This window comes from Capricornis sumatraensis, chromosome 7 (genome assembly GCF_032405125.1).
Source record: "Capricornis sumatraensis isolate serow.1 chromosome 7, serow.2, whole genome shotgun sequence".
Classification (NCBI taxonomy): Eukaryota; Metazoa; Chordata; class Mammalia; order Artiodactyla; family Bovidae; genus Capricornis; species Capricornis sumatraensis.
The window spans coordinates 20,199,273-20,216,885 of NC_091075.1; the positions used below are offsets into that span (position 1 = coordinate 20,199,273).

Consider the following 17,613-nt stretch of genomic DNA (forward strand, 5'->3'; position numbering starts at 1 on the left):
ATGGTGATGATAAACACTGAGGAAATTTTACTGTTTGCTGGAGACAGTTTCACATTATTTAAATTAACTTACTGATTTTTTGTAACATTTTTGAGGTGAGTATCATGAGAGACAGTGGTTTAAAGCAAGGATCCTGGAACTGACTGCCTGGATTTGATCCTGGGTTTCACGGTTTACTCATTGTGTAACCTGTGGCTAGTCACTTAATTTCTGTGCCTCTACTTTGCTCCTCTATAAAGTGGGAGTGATAGTCTCACAGGGACATTGTGAAAATTAAAGGAGTTAATGTGTGAAAAATGCGTAGGACAATGTCTGGCATATAGCATTATGTGTCTGGTAGCCCTTACTGCCTTAGTGTTACGTGTGTTAGCTCTTATTGTTGCAGTTATCCTCTTTATTCCAATTGTTCAGTCACTCAGTCGTGTCTGACTCTTTGTGACTCCATGAACTGCAGCCCTCCAAGCTTCCCTGTCCTTCACCATTTCCCAGAGTTTGCTCAAACTCATCGATGTCCATTGAATCGGTGATGCTATTCAACCATCTCATCCTCTGCCACCACCTTCTCCTTTTGCCTTCAATCTTTCCCAGCATCAGAGTCTTTTCCAATGAGTAGGCTCTTTGCATCAGGTGACCAAAGTATTGGAGCTTCAGCATCAGTCCTTCCAATGTATATTCAGGGTTGATTTCCTTTAGGATTGACTGGTTTGATCTCCTTGCTGTCCAAGGGACTCTCAAGAGTCTTCTCCAACACCATAGTTCAAAAGCATCAATTCTTCAGTGTTCAGCCTTCTTTATGGTCCAACTCTCACATCTGTACATGACTTCTGGAAAAACCATAGCTTTAACTATATGGTCCTTTGTTGGCAAAGTCTTATCTCGGCTTTTTTAATATGCTGTCTAGCTTTGTCACAGCTTTTCTTCCAAGAAGCAGGTGTCTTTTAATTTCATGGCTGCAGTCACCATCTGCAGTGATTTTGGAGCCCCAGAAAATACCAGTTAGTGTCTCCATTTTATGGATGAAGAAGCTGAGACACAGATATCATATAGGTTGTAAGAGGTGGAACCAGTGTTAAGCATGCTGCAGGTCTTCCCTGGTGGCTCAGACATAAAGCGTCTGCCTACAATGTGGGAGACCCGGGTTCGATCCCTGGATCAGGAAGATCCCCTGGAGAAGGAAATGGCAAGCCACTCCAGTACTCTTGCCTGGAAAATGCCATAGACGGAGGAGCCTGGTGGGCTGCAGTCCATGGGGTCGCTAAGAGTCGGACATGACTGAGCGACTTCACTTTCTGTAAGGGACAGGCATTCTTAGTAGAGATAGTCTGTAGAACAAGGCTATGTGTGTGCTCGGTTGCTCCATTTTGTCCAATTCTTTGCAACCCCATGGACTGTAACCTGCCAGGTTCCTTTGTCCATGGGATTTTCCTGGCAAGAATACTGGAGTGGGTTGACATTTCTTTCTCCAGGGAATCTTCCTGACCCAGGGATTGAACGTGCTTCTCCTTCATTGGCAGACAGGTTCTTTACCACTGAGCCATCAGGGAACCCCATAGCTAAAGTACTGTCATCTCAGTATAAAAATGAGTTCAGTACTGTCATAATCAATACAAAATTATTAAGAAATATGCATAAGTGTATTTTTTACACTTAGCACACATCTCAGTTTAGACTAACCACATTTTAAAACCTCCATAGGAACATGTAGATAGCCAGTAGGAATCGAGTTAGGTGAAGGTTGGAAATAAAGATTTGCTGTTTAAATTTGAGTTAGAGAATTTAGAGAGAAGGGCGGTATCTTCATGTACCTACAAAAATAGTAAAGGAAATAAAAAATACAGAGAGCCCTGTTAGTCTCCTCTTACCTCAGTCTGACAAAACATCAGATGTAATGGATATCATTCTCCATCTGCCTTAACCTTTCTCCGTTGGGACTGGTTTTCATCTGCCTTTGGAAAACACTTCAAAGTGTGTGTTTGTTGGCCCTCGGTCGAGACCCAGGTGTCACTCACCCATTTTGTAGACTCACATTGGCCCTGATCCTTTGTCTGAACCTGCTTTATGGTGAAGTTGGACCCTTGCTGCCCGCAGATGAGTGTGAGATCCATCTAGCACACTGGAAGCACATGCAGTCTCATTCTGGTTTGCCGTTCCAGTCCCCTCTCTCCTCCTCTCCCCAGAGTCCTATAACTCCATATGTCCAGTGTCAGTTTTCTTTCTATACTTTACGTTCTCAGGGTTTTACACAAGCTTTTCCTTCTGCCCGGATGCCTGTCGACCTTTATCATCTGTGGAAATCTTCAGAGCCTCAGACGCCTTTACCAAAACAGTGTGGCCCTCCTGTGCCCACACACTCTAGTGTGTAGGATGAATTGCTTCTGCACCTCCCTATTACGTTGCACTCTGCTGTTACCATGAAATCATATTTCGTTATAGAGGTTTCGTGTGTACACTGAGCTTCTGCTGATATAACAAGATGGGGATAAAGGTTAGGGTACAGAGTTAGCTAGGGTACTCCTCATATTAAAAGGCTTAGATAATTTACTAGTAACCTAGCACAGCTTGAATAAGAGAGTAAGCTCCATATAGGGTAGGATTAAAATTGCAGTTTTGTCACTTACTACCTATGTAATCTTGGGCATGTTACCTAACTCCCGTGTGTCTCAATGTCTTCAAATGTAACAGTGTGGATAATAAAACATACCTTGTAATGGAGCTAACAGTGCATACGTCGTAGGGTTATAGCAAGGTTTAAATCAGTTAATATATTTAAAGCTCTATAGCTGGTGCTTTAAATGGGCATTCTTATTTATTTAAGGCATTAAATTCAGGATGTTTTTATTTATTAAGTCATTAAATATTTAACACCTGGTTGGTGTATGCCTTTGTCCTAGGTGCTGGAGGTGCAGTCATAAAAAGACAGACAGGGCCCGGCTCGCATGGATATTGCATTCTACCTGGGAGAGAGTTAATAATAAAAAAGCAAATAAGTGAATGAGATACTTTTCCCTTTTATCAGTTCTCCTTCTCTGAACAAACAGTATGTCCCTCATACTGTTCAAAGCCTTTCGTAGAAGGCCAACAGCTCATTCTGGATTTGAAGGAAGACTGAGGTGATAGAAAAGTGGAACAGTCTGACATCTGAAAAGCCATATATTCCTCCTTCAGAGCATGGACCTGGCTGAAGGCAGGGGCGGGTATTGAGCCGGAAGTTAGGGAGCCGCTGCTGGAAAGGTTGCCTAAAGGAGAAAGAAAGCTGGACTTCTGCCAAGAGTGTGCCCCATTGTTGACTGACCACAAGAACAGGGAGAATGGCAGGATCTGGATCTGCAGTGTCCAGCATGGTAGCCACTAGTCACCTGTGGCAACTTAAATTTAGTTAAAATGAAAAAATTCTGTGTTTCAAGCACTACATTTTCATAGGAAGCTCGTGGCCACTGTTTTGGACCATGCAGTATAGAACATTTTTAGCATCTCAGAAAGTTCTATGGTTAGGGCAGGTCTAGATAATAACTCTGGGATGGCTACTGACATTTTTTCCCTACTTATTTGTGTATATGTTGTTACTTTCTTCCTTGGAGAAGGAAATTTCGAGAGATGGTGGCAACTTTGGAATCATGGTTTTGGGCAGTTCTGCTGTTCTGGCTCTCGCAGGGTACCCAGCTGTCAGTTAGCCTCCCCTTAACACAGTGACTTCTCTAAAGTTGGGATGTGAAATAGGCTTCCCCAGCTTGGTTCTGTTCTATTGACCTTTAAGAAGTAGTTTTCTTCTTCAGTGATTCTCAACCAGGTAAAGATTCGCCACCTGCTAGGGGGTGTTTGGTAATATCTGGAGACATTTTATTGTTGCATTTATGTGTCTATGTGGGCAGGGTTGCTTCTGACATGTGTTGGGCAGAGGCCAGAGATGCTGCTAAAAAAATTCTACAGTGCACAGAACAGCCTCCTCAACAAAGAATTATCACCAGTGCCAGGGTCCCAAAGTCATTAATGCTGAAGTTGAGAAACCCTTTTCTATGCTTTGAGTAAGAAAAAGGGGAAGTAAATTATGTAACTCCGAAATGCAAAACTAGTCATTTAAAGCAAAGTCCAGTTGATACTAGCATTTTTTCATCCACCTGCCTGGATGTTCCTGTCTTTTGCTCTGAGATGAGTCAATTACCTGTAGCACACTGACAGCAAAACCGTACAATCCACCAGTGAATTGTTTTGAAACGTATTACTAAATAATTAGTTCACATGAGGCTGTATCTTTTGTTTGTTTCTGTTTTTGGCATTCGCCTAAGTGGTCATTTTCTCTATGAAATTTCCTTTCCCAAGGACACAGTTCTTTACTAAGTATGTTTTAACTGGATAAAAATAGTGGAAAGATCAGATACTATATAGAAATACAGTGAGATGACTGCAGCCATTGTTCTTCTTCTCTCTAGTTTCTTTGATGCTTGCATCCTTGCCCTCTCTTTCTCTCTCATGTGTTTTAAGAGTTCAGCTCATTGCTTTGTAGTATATTCACAGTTTTACAGCCATCACTAACCAATATCTAGTTATAGAATATTTTCATCACCCCCGCAGGAAACCCTGTAGCCATGAGCACTCATCCTCCTTTTTCCTTTCCCCCTCTCTATCCCCTGACAACCAATAATCTACTTTTTTGTCCCTGGATTTCCCTGTTCTAGACTTTTCTCTGAATGAAATAATAACAATATATCGCCTTTAGTGTCTGACTTCTTTAACTTGCTGCTGCTACTGCTGCTAAGTCCCTTCAGTCGTGTCTGACTCTTCGTGACCCCATGGACTGCAGCTCACCAGGCTCCTCTGTCCATGGGGTTTTCCAGGCAAGAGTACTGGAGTGGGTTGCCATTGCCTTCTCTTTAACTTAGAATAAGCTTTTCAAGGTTCATCTAGTGTAGCCTGTGTGGATACTTTGTTTCTTTATGTGATTATATAGTGGTATGTTTTACAGATGTATCACATTTTGCTTAACCCTTCATTAGCAGATGAACATTTGAGTTTCTTCTACTGTAGTTGGTATGAATAATGCTCCTGTGAACATTCATGCACAGATTTTCTCTTAGCTGGTTTGAGGTAGACATTAGTATATTTTTGGCTGCCCAGCCTCTAAATCCTCTTCGTGTATGTAGGGAATGCCCCACTGTCACTGTGATGGGAAGCAAGGGGCTGTCACTGTATAAAGGTTTCTTTATCTGTTTATTGTTTGTCTCCTTCCCTGAAATGTTCTTGATCATTTTTCTCCCATATCTAGGAGGGATCAATCAACAAATAATGAATGAATGAACAGATAGGTAATCTCAGATAGGTAATTTCTGTTTTTCAGGAATCTTTTATGCCTGGGCTTCCCAATTAGAGGTCACCCAAGGGCCATTCCTGGAGAAGGCAATGGCACCCCACTCCAGTACTCTTGTTTGGAAAATCCCATGGACGGAGGAGCCTGGTAGGCTGCAGTCCATGGGGTTGCTAAGAGTTGGACACGGCTGAGTGACTTCACTTTCTCTTTTCACTTTCATGCATTAGAGAAGGAAATGGCAACCCATTCCAGTGTTCTTGCTTGGAGAATCCCAGGGACAGAGGAGCCTGGTGGGCTGCCGTCTATGGGGTCACACAGAGTTGGACATGACTGAAGCGACTTAGCAGCAGCGGCCTTAGCAAGTGCCATTCCATTAAAAAATATCCATTAAGTCAATATTTAAATGTTCTTTAATCTGTAAAACAGAATAGTTGGCAAGCCATAATGTACATGCAGAGTGCATGCGTGACAATCAGTGATCAGATAAACATGCCAGTTTCTTAGCTCTGATTCAGGAGATCCGGGATATGGCCAGAGATTCACTTTCTGTTGAGCAGCCAGCTCTCTGCCAGTTTTGCTGTGCACCATGCTTTGAGGCAGCAAGGTTTTAAGTGTAGCCTTTACAAGTTGTTTTCTTAACCTCCAGGAACGTATGAGCTTTTGCTGTTTGTGTTTGGCTTGTTAATGTTCAAAAGATTAGTTTCAGTCATCAGTAACTCTCTGAACTAAAGCTTTTTCCTCATTGTACTCATCAGTTTGTCTACATGGTACTCTACCATCTCTCTGGTTTATTCACTGTAAATTGGGATGTAAATGTGCCTGGGGCCATTTCAGGTATTCCCTTTTGAGGAATACACAGTTTGGCAGTCAGTTTAAGATGGATGGTGGGATGTGTGATAGATTTTTGAAGTCTAAAATTAACTCCTGTTATTTGGTATATGCTTTGTGCCTTTGCAAATGAGACTTAAAAATGCAGAGATCGTCATAAAATCAGAATAAACTCACAAACCTTGAAATTCTCTAAATATCATCACAGGAGAAGTTAGTTTGTTCCTTAGGGAGGTGGATAGAATAACGAAACATCCCACGTGGAAGTTGTTGCTTTGTTGTTGTTTTAGTTGGTAAAATTCTTCTCCTGTTTCATGGACTGTAGCTCTGTCAGGCTCCTCTGTTCATGGCAAATTAAGGTGGGTCGAAAAAGGGGCACAGGGTCAGCTGTGTGGCTGTTGAGGACAGCAGCAGAAGGTGTAGAAGATGTACGCCACAAATATGAGAGGCCACCTGACATTAGCCTGTTAATAAGACTGGTAGTCATTTAGTACCAATCGAGTCATTTAGTCCCAGTCAAAGAAAGAGAAGGAATTCTCTTGAAATGAATTGTCCCAGTCCTGCTGTTCTTAAAACTTGTGAATGTCAGTTATCAGTTCATTTGCAAGTTGTACAGAGAACACAAATCACACTTTAAATGCCTTATATCTGACTTTTACTGAGTGCAGACTAGGCTCAAGAAAAGAGGTTGGGGGTTGTGAAAAACACAAAGAATCTGTAACTCATACTGCTTGACCAACCAACTCTCTTGAGAAAGTAAAAACACCAATACAGTATGCTAACACATATATATGGAATTTAGAAAGATGGCAATGACGACCCTGTATGCAAGACAGGAAAAAAGACACAGCTGTGTATAATGGACTTTTGGACTCGGAGAGGGAGAGGGTGGGATGATTTGGAAGAATGGCATTCTATCATGTATACTATCATGTAAGAATTGAATCGCCAGTCTATATCTGACGCAGGATACAGCATGCTTGGGGCTGGTGCATGGGGATGACCCACAGAGATGTTATGGGGAGGGAGGTGGGAGGGGGGTTCATGTTTGGGAACACAAGTAAGAATTAAAGATTTTAAAATTAAAAAAAAAAAAACTATATGCAAAGAGACCCCTAAAAGTATAAAACAACAAATGAATCCTATGGGCAGTAAATGTTATAGTGACTGCCTGGCTGTATGTGCACCAAGCCAAATATTACTTCAAACCACCCAGACTGTTAGGCAAGAATAAGCCTGACTTTGCTGTTCTGTGGCTAGAAACTAGGCCGTTGAAGATCTGAGAGCAGAAGTGGAGAGTTGGAAGGAAATAAGTCACTCCTGGCCCTTAGTCACTAATGTCAAGTTTCCCCAGCAGAATTACAGGAAGGATTTGACTAGAGTGGAATGGAAAAGGAAAAAAAGAGGCCCTAGATTACATACAGAAGTGGCCTTTAGATTTTTAGTAAAATTCAGGCATATACCTACTGTCTTGCAATTCTAATAAATTTTAAAAATGTTCTTTGGTTTATTCCAAAAAACTGGGAATTAGGAGATTGTGGCAAATCTTTTTGAAAGTTTTGTTTTTTAATATGAAAAATATCCAACGTCCATAAACAGTAAGCCTCCTTGTACCCAGACTGCCATATTGGCTGCCAGAATTTTTTGAAACGTAGGAGGCGAGAGGCCTGGAGGGAGCATACTTTCCTAGTGATTAAAACACTCTTTTATCCTATATCTTCTGTCAACCATATCCTCTGCAGTTTATAGCTTCTCAGTTTTTTTTTTACATTCTACTCAGTTTAAAAAGAAAAGCAGAAGGTACTTTATGGTGCCAAAATGAATTAAAATTCATTAAATACATGTTTCTTCTTGCCCTAAAGCAAAGTAACTTGGAAAAACATCCCCACACCAAATGACCAAGTGGGACAGGTTCTGCAAGTGTAGACAGCTAACGTGTGTAGCACCCTCCTGGTGTCCCCCATTCCTGTTGTGTCCCCTTTCAGCAGACTCAGCTTCTGTCTCCTCCCAGGCTGCCTGGCTGGGAGCTGAAACTGGACACTTCTGCAAAGAGGTGCCATTGCTTGCCAAGAGATGCAGATGTCTGTGTCTGATACCCCGTGTTTTCTTTAAAATCCTGGAAATGCAGAGCTGGAAAGTTAGGCCTGCCTCCTCAGTTTAATGGAAATGAAATGGGAGACCGCCTATTAGCATTCTTCCTGATTATTGGAAGTACATCTGTTAATGAGATGGTTAGTGGGGGAGGGGTCCTTTTGGCTCCTGAGGTCCTTTTGCCCACTCCCAAGGGCAATGGGTGATAGTAAGAGGCAGATGGACAGAGATGCTTTCTCCTGCAGGCCCCGGCAATTGCGCAGGGAGATGAAAGATTCCGATCCTCCGGCACTTCTTTAGGCTAGCCAGTTTTAGATAAGAATACATCTGGAAGTTGAAGATCTCGATGGAAAAATAGTCCCTTTTCAAAGTCCATGTGTGTATACCTGGGAGGGTGTTTGTTCCCTGTTTTGGTGACCTCTGGGTCAAGGTTGAATCCATCTCTGACTGTTTCATGCGTCAACCTGAGCCACTCGTGTGGCTGTGGAAGCAGAGTTATGGCCACTGCTCTGGCTTTAAATGAATGACTGCTGCCTGTAGATGCCTTGTTCTGGCTGCCCAGCAGTCATTCTGGAGCTCCCCGTTGCTTCCCGCTTTTCTCTGCGCTTGCTGTTCCCTGTCTGGAAGGGGCTTCCTTCAGAGGTCCTCAGAGACCTTCAGTGCTTTATTCTGGCTGAAGCCTTCCCTGGCCACCGTGTCTACACGTCACCCTTCCTCTGATACTTCTTCTCATTTTTGGCTTTATTTATGTTCCCCTCCTGTTTGATGCTATTTCTGATTTACATAATTTCCATATTTATGTTGGTGTATTTTCCCTCCTCTGTTTTTCCGGTGGGTTCTCAAACTTGAATTGGCATTGGAGTCCCTTGAAGGCTTTAGAACGCAGATCGCTGGGCTTCATCCCAAAGTTTCTGACTTAGTTTGCCTGGGATCAGTTCTGATAATTTGCATTTCTGGCACTTCCCATGCGTGCTTGCTCAGTCACTCAGTGGGGTCCGACTCTGTGATCCCATGGACTGTAGCCTGTCAGACTCCGCTGTTCATGGAATTTTCCAGGCAAAAATTCTGGAGTGAGTTGCCGTTTCCTCCTCTAGGGGATAGTCCAGACCTAGAGATCGAACCTATGTCTCTTGCACTGGCAGGTGGATTCTTTACCAGCATATTCCAGGAGATGCCAAAGCTGCTGGCTAAGGACCAGGCTTTGAGAACTCCTGCCTTGGCAGGGAGGATTAGAAAGGTCTCAGGAAGACAGTGATTTTATAGGTATTTTCATCAGACTCTAGAAGAATATCAGGCATGTAGTGTGCATTCAGTAAATATCTTTGAATGAATGATGAATAAAACTGTGTTGAAAAAGAAGAGCTACACGAAGTATCAGATACAAACACCCAATTAAAAGAATGCTGACACTTATTTTACGAAGGCATAACTTGTTGGAAAGACCCTATAATTATGTTTTTGCTCCATGGGAGGGCAAAATAGAACCTATACGATTCATTTTTTTCAATTTTAGAAAACAACTTTATTGAGATAAATTTGCCTACCATAGTTTACCCACTTAAAATGTACGATTTGTAAATACACATTGTTTAGTGTATTTACAGAGTTGTGCAACCATTGGCGCAGTCAATTTTAGAGGATTTTAATCACCCTAGAAAAGAGCCCCGTTCCCATTAGAAGGCACTTAACATCCCAGTCTGAGGCTGTCACTAATCTACTTTCTATCCCTCTAAATTTTCCTGTTCTGGATGGTTCACATATTAACAAATGGAATTATGCAATATGTGGCTTTTGTTACCAGCATCTTTCACTTGGTATAATGTTTTTGAGGTTTGTCCATATTGTAGGATGTATTGGTACTTCATTTCTTTTTATTAGCAAATAATATTTCCTTATATGGATATACCATACAATAAAAAAAGCATTTTGTTTAATTATTGTGATGCACAGTTGGGTTGTTTGACCCATTGGCTTTTGTGAATCATGCTGTTAGAGCATATGTGTACAAGTTTCATGTGAACGTGTGTTCACGTCTCGTGAGTAAAAATCTGGGAGTGGGAATCATTTGGTGATTATATGCAATATTTTGTAGAACTGCTCTTTTCCAAAGTGGCTGTACGTTTCCATCAGCAAATGTATGTGGATTCCGGTTTCCCCGTATCTTCACTAGCACTTGTTATTGCCTGTCTTTTTAAAAATAATTTTATTTTACGTATTTGTTTTTGACTGTGCTGCATCTTCGTTGCTGTTTGGGCTTTTTTTCTAGTTGTGGTGAACTGGGGCTGTTCTTCATTGCAGTGCACGGGCTTCTCGTTGCAGTGACTTCTCTTGTTGCTGAGCACAGGCTCTAAGGCACACAGGCTTCAGTATTTGTGGTGCACGGGCTTAGTTGCTCTGCAGCACGTGGGATCTTCCTGGACCAGGGATCGAACCTGTGACTCCTGCATTGACAGGTGGATTCTTTACCACTGAGCCACCAGGGAAGCCCCTTTGCCTGTCTTTTTGATGATAGCCGTCCTAGTGGGTGTGCAGTGGTATCTCATTGTGGTTTTGATTTTTACTTCTTGGATGGCTAATGTGGTTGAGTATCTTTTAACATGCTTATTTGCCATTTGTGTTTGTTCTTTGGAGAAATGTCTATAAAGATCCTTTGAAGCCTATGTAATTTTATACCCTTTTTGTTTAAGAAGAAAAAAATTTGGGAGAACAACAGTTGCATTCCATTTTTTTTTTCCATTACCCATTTCGTGATACCTGCAGACATCCCTTCCACACCTCATTCAGAAATCTGCTCAGATGCCACTACTCAAGAGGCTTTTCCTGATCATCCTGTTTAAAGAAGCAGTCACCCCCTATCTCTCTTTCCAGTTTTATCCTGTTTTATTTTCAGAGAGCACTTCTCACTTTCTGATTTAATAATTAAGTTTTATTGGTCTGTCTCCCAGTGGACTGTTAGCTCAATGAGGGTAGGGAACCTGTTTTGTTCACTTGGTGTACAAGTATGGCCTCAGGAATCACTGGTTGAATGGATGAATAAATGAATGAATGAGTGAGAAGACAGGGCTCTGGAGTCCACCATTCACAATTTATGGGAACTGGGGCAGGTTAATTAACTTTTCTCAAGTTTAACACCTTAATCTGGAAAACCATAGTAGTAGGACTTTCTGCATCTTTGGGGAGCTGTGCAGACTAAATCGGAGAAGGCAATGTCACCCCACTCCAGCACTCTTGCCTGGAAAATCCCATGGATGGAGGAGCCTGGTAGGCTGCAGTCCATGGGGTCGCCAAGAGTCGGACACGACTGAGCGACTTCACTTTCACTTTTCACTTTCATGCACTGGAGAAGGAAATGGCAACCCACTCCAGTGTTCTTGCCTGGAGAATCCCAGGGACGGGGGAGCCTGGTGGGCTGCCATCTATGGGGTCCCACAGAGTTGGACACGACTGAAGCGACTTAGTAGCAGCAGCAGACTGAATCAATTGGTGTATGTGAAGGACTGGACACCGTGCCAGGTACTCTAAAGAAAGGAAAAGCTGTTAGTATTCATCTTTTTCCCTTGCTTTTGTCATGTTACATAGAGCAGTTACTGTATGTTTGCAAGGAATATATGTTTACTTTTTAAGGGACTCAAGTAGACCAAAATTCTTTCTTTTTTTCCAGGGGATGCAGAGAGCAACGAATGTCACCTATCAAGCCCACCATGTCAGCAGGAACAAGAGAGGACAAGTGGTGGGGACCAGAGGCGGCTTTCGTGGTTGTACAGTCTGGCTGACAGGTATGGTCCAGAGAGTTAAACCAGGTTTTCAAAAGCAGTGCTTATTATAGACAGCCTTGACCTGGGAATAAGCATATTTCAGTTTTGAGTTCTGTTGTATCTGGAGCATCATAATAGAGGTACTCAGCAATAACATAATTTTCTTTTGGTAATTCCTCTTGTTCTTTATAAAATTGCTGTTAAATGGGGAAAATCAGAATGCATCTTAAAATTGCTTTACATTCTGTTAACTTCTGCATGCAAATAAGAACTGGATTCTGCCTTCAAGATGCTACTAATGTAGACCATATGAGGAGAAAGAATGAGCGATGAAGAATTTCACATTTTCTGTCATTCTTCTTTTGCTTTGGCCTCTGATTTCTTGTGTTGATTTTTCCAGAGTCTGTCTTGGAGAGGGTAAATTGATCCAGGTTTTGGAGGTAGTTTTAAAAATGATGGATCTTTTCACTTCTAGGAGTTTGATTTAAAATTTTGCTGCATCTTGCCAGTTTACCCATGTTGGAGGACAGAGGGAATGAAGAGTGCTTACTGAATTGAGAAGGTATCTTGAGACTGAATAACAAGGCAGGCAGTTCCATATAATCAATGGATCAGTTTATTATAGGGTAACCTACTTACTGGGTGGGATCTGACAGTGATCTGGAAGCATTCTCAGCTGCACTCTGCACTGCCGAGGGACCTCCTGGGACAATTTGATAGTTAACTTAGGGCGTGGGAGTACGTGCTTGGACATAGGAAGTTTATTCTTAAGTCAATATTTATGAATGGATAACTAGTCCTCTGGGTACCAGGAGTACGTTAGCTAAGGTCTTTCATCACTGAAGACCTTAACAGGGGATTAACAGAGCATAGAGGCATCCTGGACCTAATGATCTTCAAATAGTATCTATTAACTGCAAATTCTTGATGACAGAGAAGTGAAATATAGTCCTAAGTAGGGTCAGTGGAAGGACAGGAGGAACTGTACTGGCCTAAGATGGCATCACTTATGCTAACAGCCACACAACCCACTAAAATTTAGACTTATTTATTTTCCTAATGTAGACAAGGGTCCATTTTCCAGTATCTTGTCAACCTGGATATTACTCATCCTTAAAATTTTTGCTGATTGCCAAAAAGCAGCATTCCCATTTTTTGTTTTTATAAATTAAAAGTTTCAGTTGTTAGATAGGTGATATGTTTCTGTATGTGGCACTTTTGCATTCTTCCCATCTGCTCATTCCTAAGTTGAGATTGATGGTAAATTGTTATGTTTACATTGTCTAGACTTGTAACGGGCTTTCTAGGTGGTGCAGTGGTAAAGAATCTGGCTATCAGTGCAGGAGATTAAAGAGATGTGGGTTTGACCCTGGGTTGGGAAGATCGCTTGGAGAAGGAAATGGCTACCCACTGCAGTATTCTTGTCTGGAGAATCCCATGGACAGAGGCGCCTGGAGGGCTACAGTCCATGGGGTCTCAAAGAGTCAGACTCGCCAGAGCATGCTTGTAACGTATTCTGTTCCGAATCTTAAATATACATAATTGTTTGTATTTGAGTTCTGTGAGTAAATTGGGTCACCCTTACCACCTAATCGTCAGTTCTTGTATTACGGCATGTCTGCTCATGAGCTCTTTCTTTGAGTCACGTTTCTATGGTCTGTGTTGTTGAAGTGGGTTTTGTAAGCTGGCTTTCTGCTAGATTCTAAATGTCCTGAATTCTTATGTTTGAGAATGTCTTACCCATCTTTTATGACAGCTTGGATGAGTAAAATACGTATTTGGTTCCTGCTTTCTTTGTCTTAGAATTTTTAAAACATTACTCCATTTTCTTCTATTAAATGTTGTGACTAATCTGACTTTTTTCTGCTCTTTACGAGCTTTTTTTTTTAACCTGCATTCGTGAAGAATGATTACTTTTCCTATACTCTTTCAGAAGTTCTGCTTTTCTCATTTAGGCTCTTTGCTGTTCAGTCATTCGGTCATGTCTGACTGTGACCCCATGGACTGCAACACACCAGGCTTCCTTGTCCTTCACTATCTCCTGGAGTTTGCTCAAACTCATCTCCATTGAGGCGGTGATGCCATCCAACCATCTCATCCTCTGTCGTCCCCTTCTCCTCCTGCCCTCAATCTTTCCCAGCATCAGGGTCTTTTCCAATGAGTCGGCTCTTCGCATCAGCTGGCCAAAGTATTGGAGCTTCAGCTTCAGCATCAGGCCTTCCAATGAATATTCAGGACTGGTTTCCTTTAAGATGGACTGGTTGGATCTCCTTGCAGTTCAGTGGACCCGAAGAGTCTTCTCCAGCACCACAGCTCGAAAGCATCAGTTCCTTGGGGCTCAGCCTTCTTTATGGTCCAGCTCTCACATCCCTACATGACTACTGGAAAAACCATAACTTTGACTAGATGGACCTTTGCCAGCAAAGTCATGTATCTGCTTTTTTAGGCTTTTTATCTTTCTGCAGTTGGTTTTTGTATGTAGTGTGAGGGAGGGATCTGTTTTCTTTTTTTTCCATGTAGATAATCAGTTGTCCCAAGAGAATATATAGATGAGGGTATCCTTTTTCTCTCTGATTTGCTGTACCAGCTATCATAGATCAGGTCTCCACTCATGTGTGGGTTTCTTTCTGGGAACTCTCATCGATTCCACTGGTATACTTTACTTGTGTATTCCTCTCCTATTACCATGCTGTTTTAATTACTGTATGTTTGTAAAGTCCTGAAATTCAGTGGAGTAAGTCTTCTTACCTTCTTCATTGGAAATATCGTGACTTTTTTTTTTTGGCTCTTTGTATTGTATGAATTTTGTAATCTATTTGACCAATTCCCCCAAAATCTTGTTGGGATTTGGTTTGGGATTACATTGTATCTAAAGATCAGTTTGGGGTGGATTGATTTTTAAAAGATCGAGTACTCCTTTTCTTGAACCTAGTATATTTCCTTTATTTTACCACTAATGATGTTTATAAATGCTGTTTATTTTTTTATTTTTTTTTTTTTTGGTACTTACCTTCAGGTCTAGGATGTAATCAATTTCATAATTGTCTACTTGAAAAGAAAATGTATTCCCCTGATGTGGGCAGTATTCTATATACATTCACCAGACCAGGCTTGTTAATTGTATGTTTTGATTTTTATTTTTTTTTTGACAGTATTGTTGGATACAGAATTCATGACTTCTTTCTTTTTCTTTCAATTCAGTAGCTTAACCAGATCTGTCCAGGTTTGTACACCATTTTCTTGAAACACTGCCTTTTCTCAGATTTTGTTTCAGATCAGCTTTCTTTGTATTTTTATGTTGATTTGTGTATTATTTCACCAGGTCCCCTGTAACAAATTGCTGCAAACTGAGTGGCTTCAGACAGCAACAGTTTATTCCCTCACAGTTTAGGAGGTGGCTGGAGGCCTGAAATCAGGGTGGCTTCCTCCTGTGGGCTCTGAGGGACAGGCTCTCTGCGCCCCTTTCCTGGCGCCTGGTGCTTCTGGCAGTCCTTAGCGTTCCCTGGCTTGCAGGCACACCACTCCAGCATCTGCTTTCGCCTTCACATGGCCTTGTTATAAAAACACCAGTCCCTGGATTTAGTGCCCATCCTAGTCCTGTGTGACCTCATTTTAGTTTAAATAATTGCATGCACAGAGACCCTGTTTAAAACAACAATAAGCAAAGAACAGAAAAACCCAGTCTCCTCAGCCTCTGTGTTCACTCATTCTTGATATGTAACAAGTTACCCAAAACCTAGTGGTGTGGAACAGCCATTTTAACTTGCTCACCGTTTTGTGGGTAAGGAGGTCAGGAGGGCTCTGCTGGGCAGGTTCCCTCTGGGTCTTGCATGCTTGCAGTCATGCTGGCTTGGGTCCAGTCATGTAAAGCCATAGCTGGTCGGGTGTCTGTAGGAGCTTCAGAGTAGGTGCTGCTTGTCGGCCGGGATCTTAGCTGGCTGGGATTATCAGCTAGAACACCTACTTCTCATTTCTCCAGCGTGTGGTCTCAGAGTATTTAACAGCTGTTGTGTAGTTGCTAAGTCAAGTCTGACTCTTTCTGACCCTGTGGACTGTAGCCTGCCAGGCTCCTTTGTCCAGGGGATTCTCCAGGCAAGAATACTGGAGGGGGTTGCCATTTCTTTCTCCAGGGGATCTTCTTGACTGAGGGGTTGAACTGGAGCCTCCTGCATTGGCAGGTGGATTCTTGATAGCTGAGCCACCAGGGAAGCTCTGTTTAACAGCTGGGTTCTCTCAAATTAAATATCCAAAGAGAAGCTGAATAGCTTTTTCTGACCCAGTCTTGGATGTCACGCATCATCATTTTCACTGTATTCTTTTGGTTATAGGTGAGTCCTAAGTCCAGCCCAGATTCAAGGGCTGGGAAATACAATAGACTCTGCCTGTGAATGGGACAGTGGCAATGTCCTGTTGTAAAAAAAGCTTTTAGGCCAACGTTGGAAAATGTACTACCTGCTATGCTTGTTAATATACATTTTTAATGTAGAAAGCATCTAATGCTATATTGATCCTTTTAACATATCATCCTTTTTAAAATTTATTTTTCAGTTTGCCTTCTATACTGAAACGTCAAGAATTTCAGTACATGAGGTTCAGTGTTTTCTCTCTTGTCTCCTAACTGTCTTAGTTGTGAATTCTGTAATAACATACTCCCTAAGATGGCACATCTTAGTGCATAAATATACTCTTTCTTTTCCTTCACTTCTCATCATTTAGTGACTAAACATCATTAGTAGAGGAAGGTGAAATGAGAATATTCTTTTCTTTCTAGATTAATTATGTTATAAATTAGATTCTCAGTTACTTTTATCATGATAGTCTTTGGGAAGTGTTGATCCTGGGATCTAGAGGTCACTTTCTAATATTTATTTCACTGACTTTGGTCTTTTCTTTTTCTACCCTCACCAGAAGTAACTTGGGCATATAACTTTGTTTTAGAATTGGCATGCAGCTTTAGAATAGTGGTAATGAGAGGACGTGGTGAATATCTGTACTCAGCCAAATATAATATTCAGATTGGTTAAGCCTTTGTAGCTCAGTGATTTCTGGGATACCTTTGGATTTAGATAGGAATTACTAAAACATAAATGCTTATTATATTTAAATTCTAGATGTTTTTCTAGCTAAGACATAGTATAATCTTACAGAGAAATATTGGATAAGAATGTTACTAAGAGATTGCTTTGAATAATGAATATAATTAAGCCTGTGATTTAAATTCTTTATTACTAAGTAATTATCCTCAATTTTCTATCTGAAATATGTGGACTGTTCACTTTTAGGCTTATCTGGAGCAGGAAAGACCACCGTAAGCATGGCTTTGGAGGAATACTTGGTTTGCCATGGTATTCCATGCTACACTTTGGATGGTGACAACATTCGTCAAGGTCTCAATAAAAACCTTGGCTTTAGTCCTGAAGACAGGGAAGAGAACGTTCGACGCATCGCGGAAGTAGCTAAGCTGTTTGCAGATGCTGGCTTAGTATGCATCACAAGTTTTATATCACCTTATACTCAGGTATGTGGCTTTTGCACCATTGTGGTTCTAATTAAATATATTGAGAATATGGTGTCAGAAAAAGCAAGTAATGTAAACATTGACATGTACTCTCAGGCTAAATCCAAATTAAAACAATT

At 41.5% G+C, this 17,613-nt stretch overlaps 1 protein-coding gene across 1 annotated transcript in view; it reads left to right on the plus strand.

Moving 5' to 3' along the window:
• PAPSS1 (3'-phosphoadenosine 5'-phosphosulfate synthase 1) overlaps window positions 1-17,613 on the plus strand; it is a 126,013-nt gene that overhangs the window by 2,924 nt on the left and 105,476 nt on the right. Inside the window, exons 2-3 of the mRNA XM_068975080.1 lie at window positions 11,883-11,997; window positions 17,259-17,494. Of these exons, the coding sequence (XP_068831181.1) occupies window positions 11,883-11,997; window positions 17,259-17,494 (351 nt within the window). The remainder of the gene's footprint in view (window positions 1-11,882; window positions 11,998-17,258; window positions 17,495-17,613) is intronic.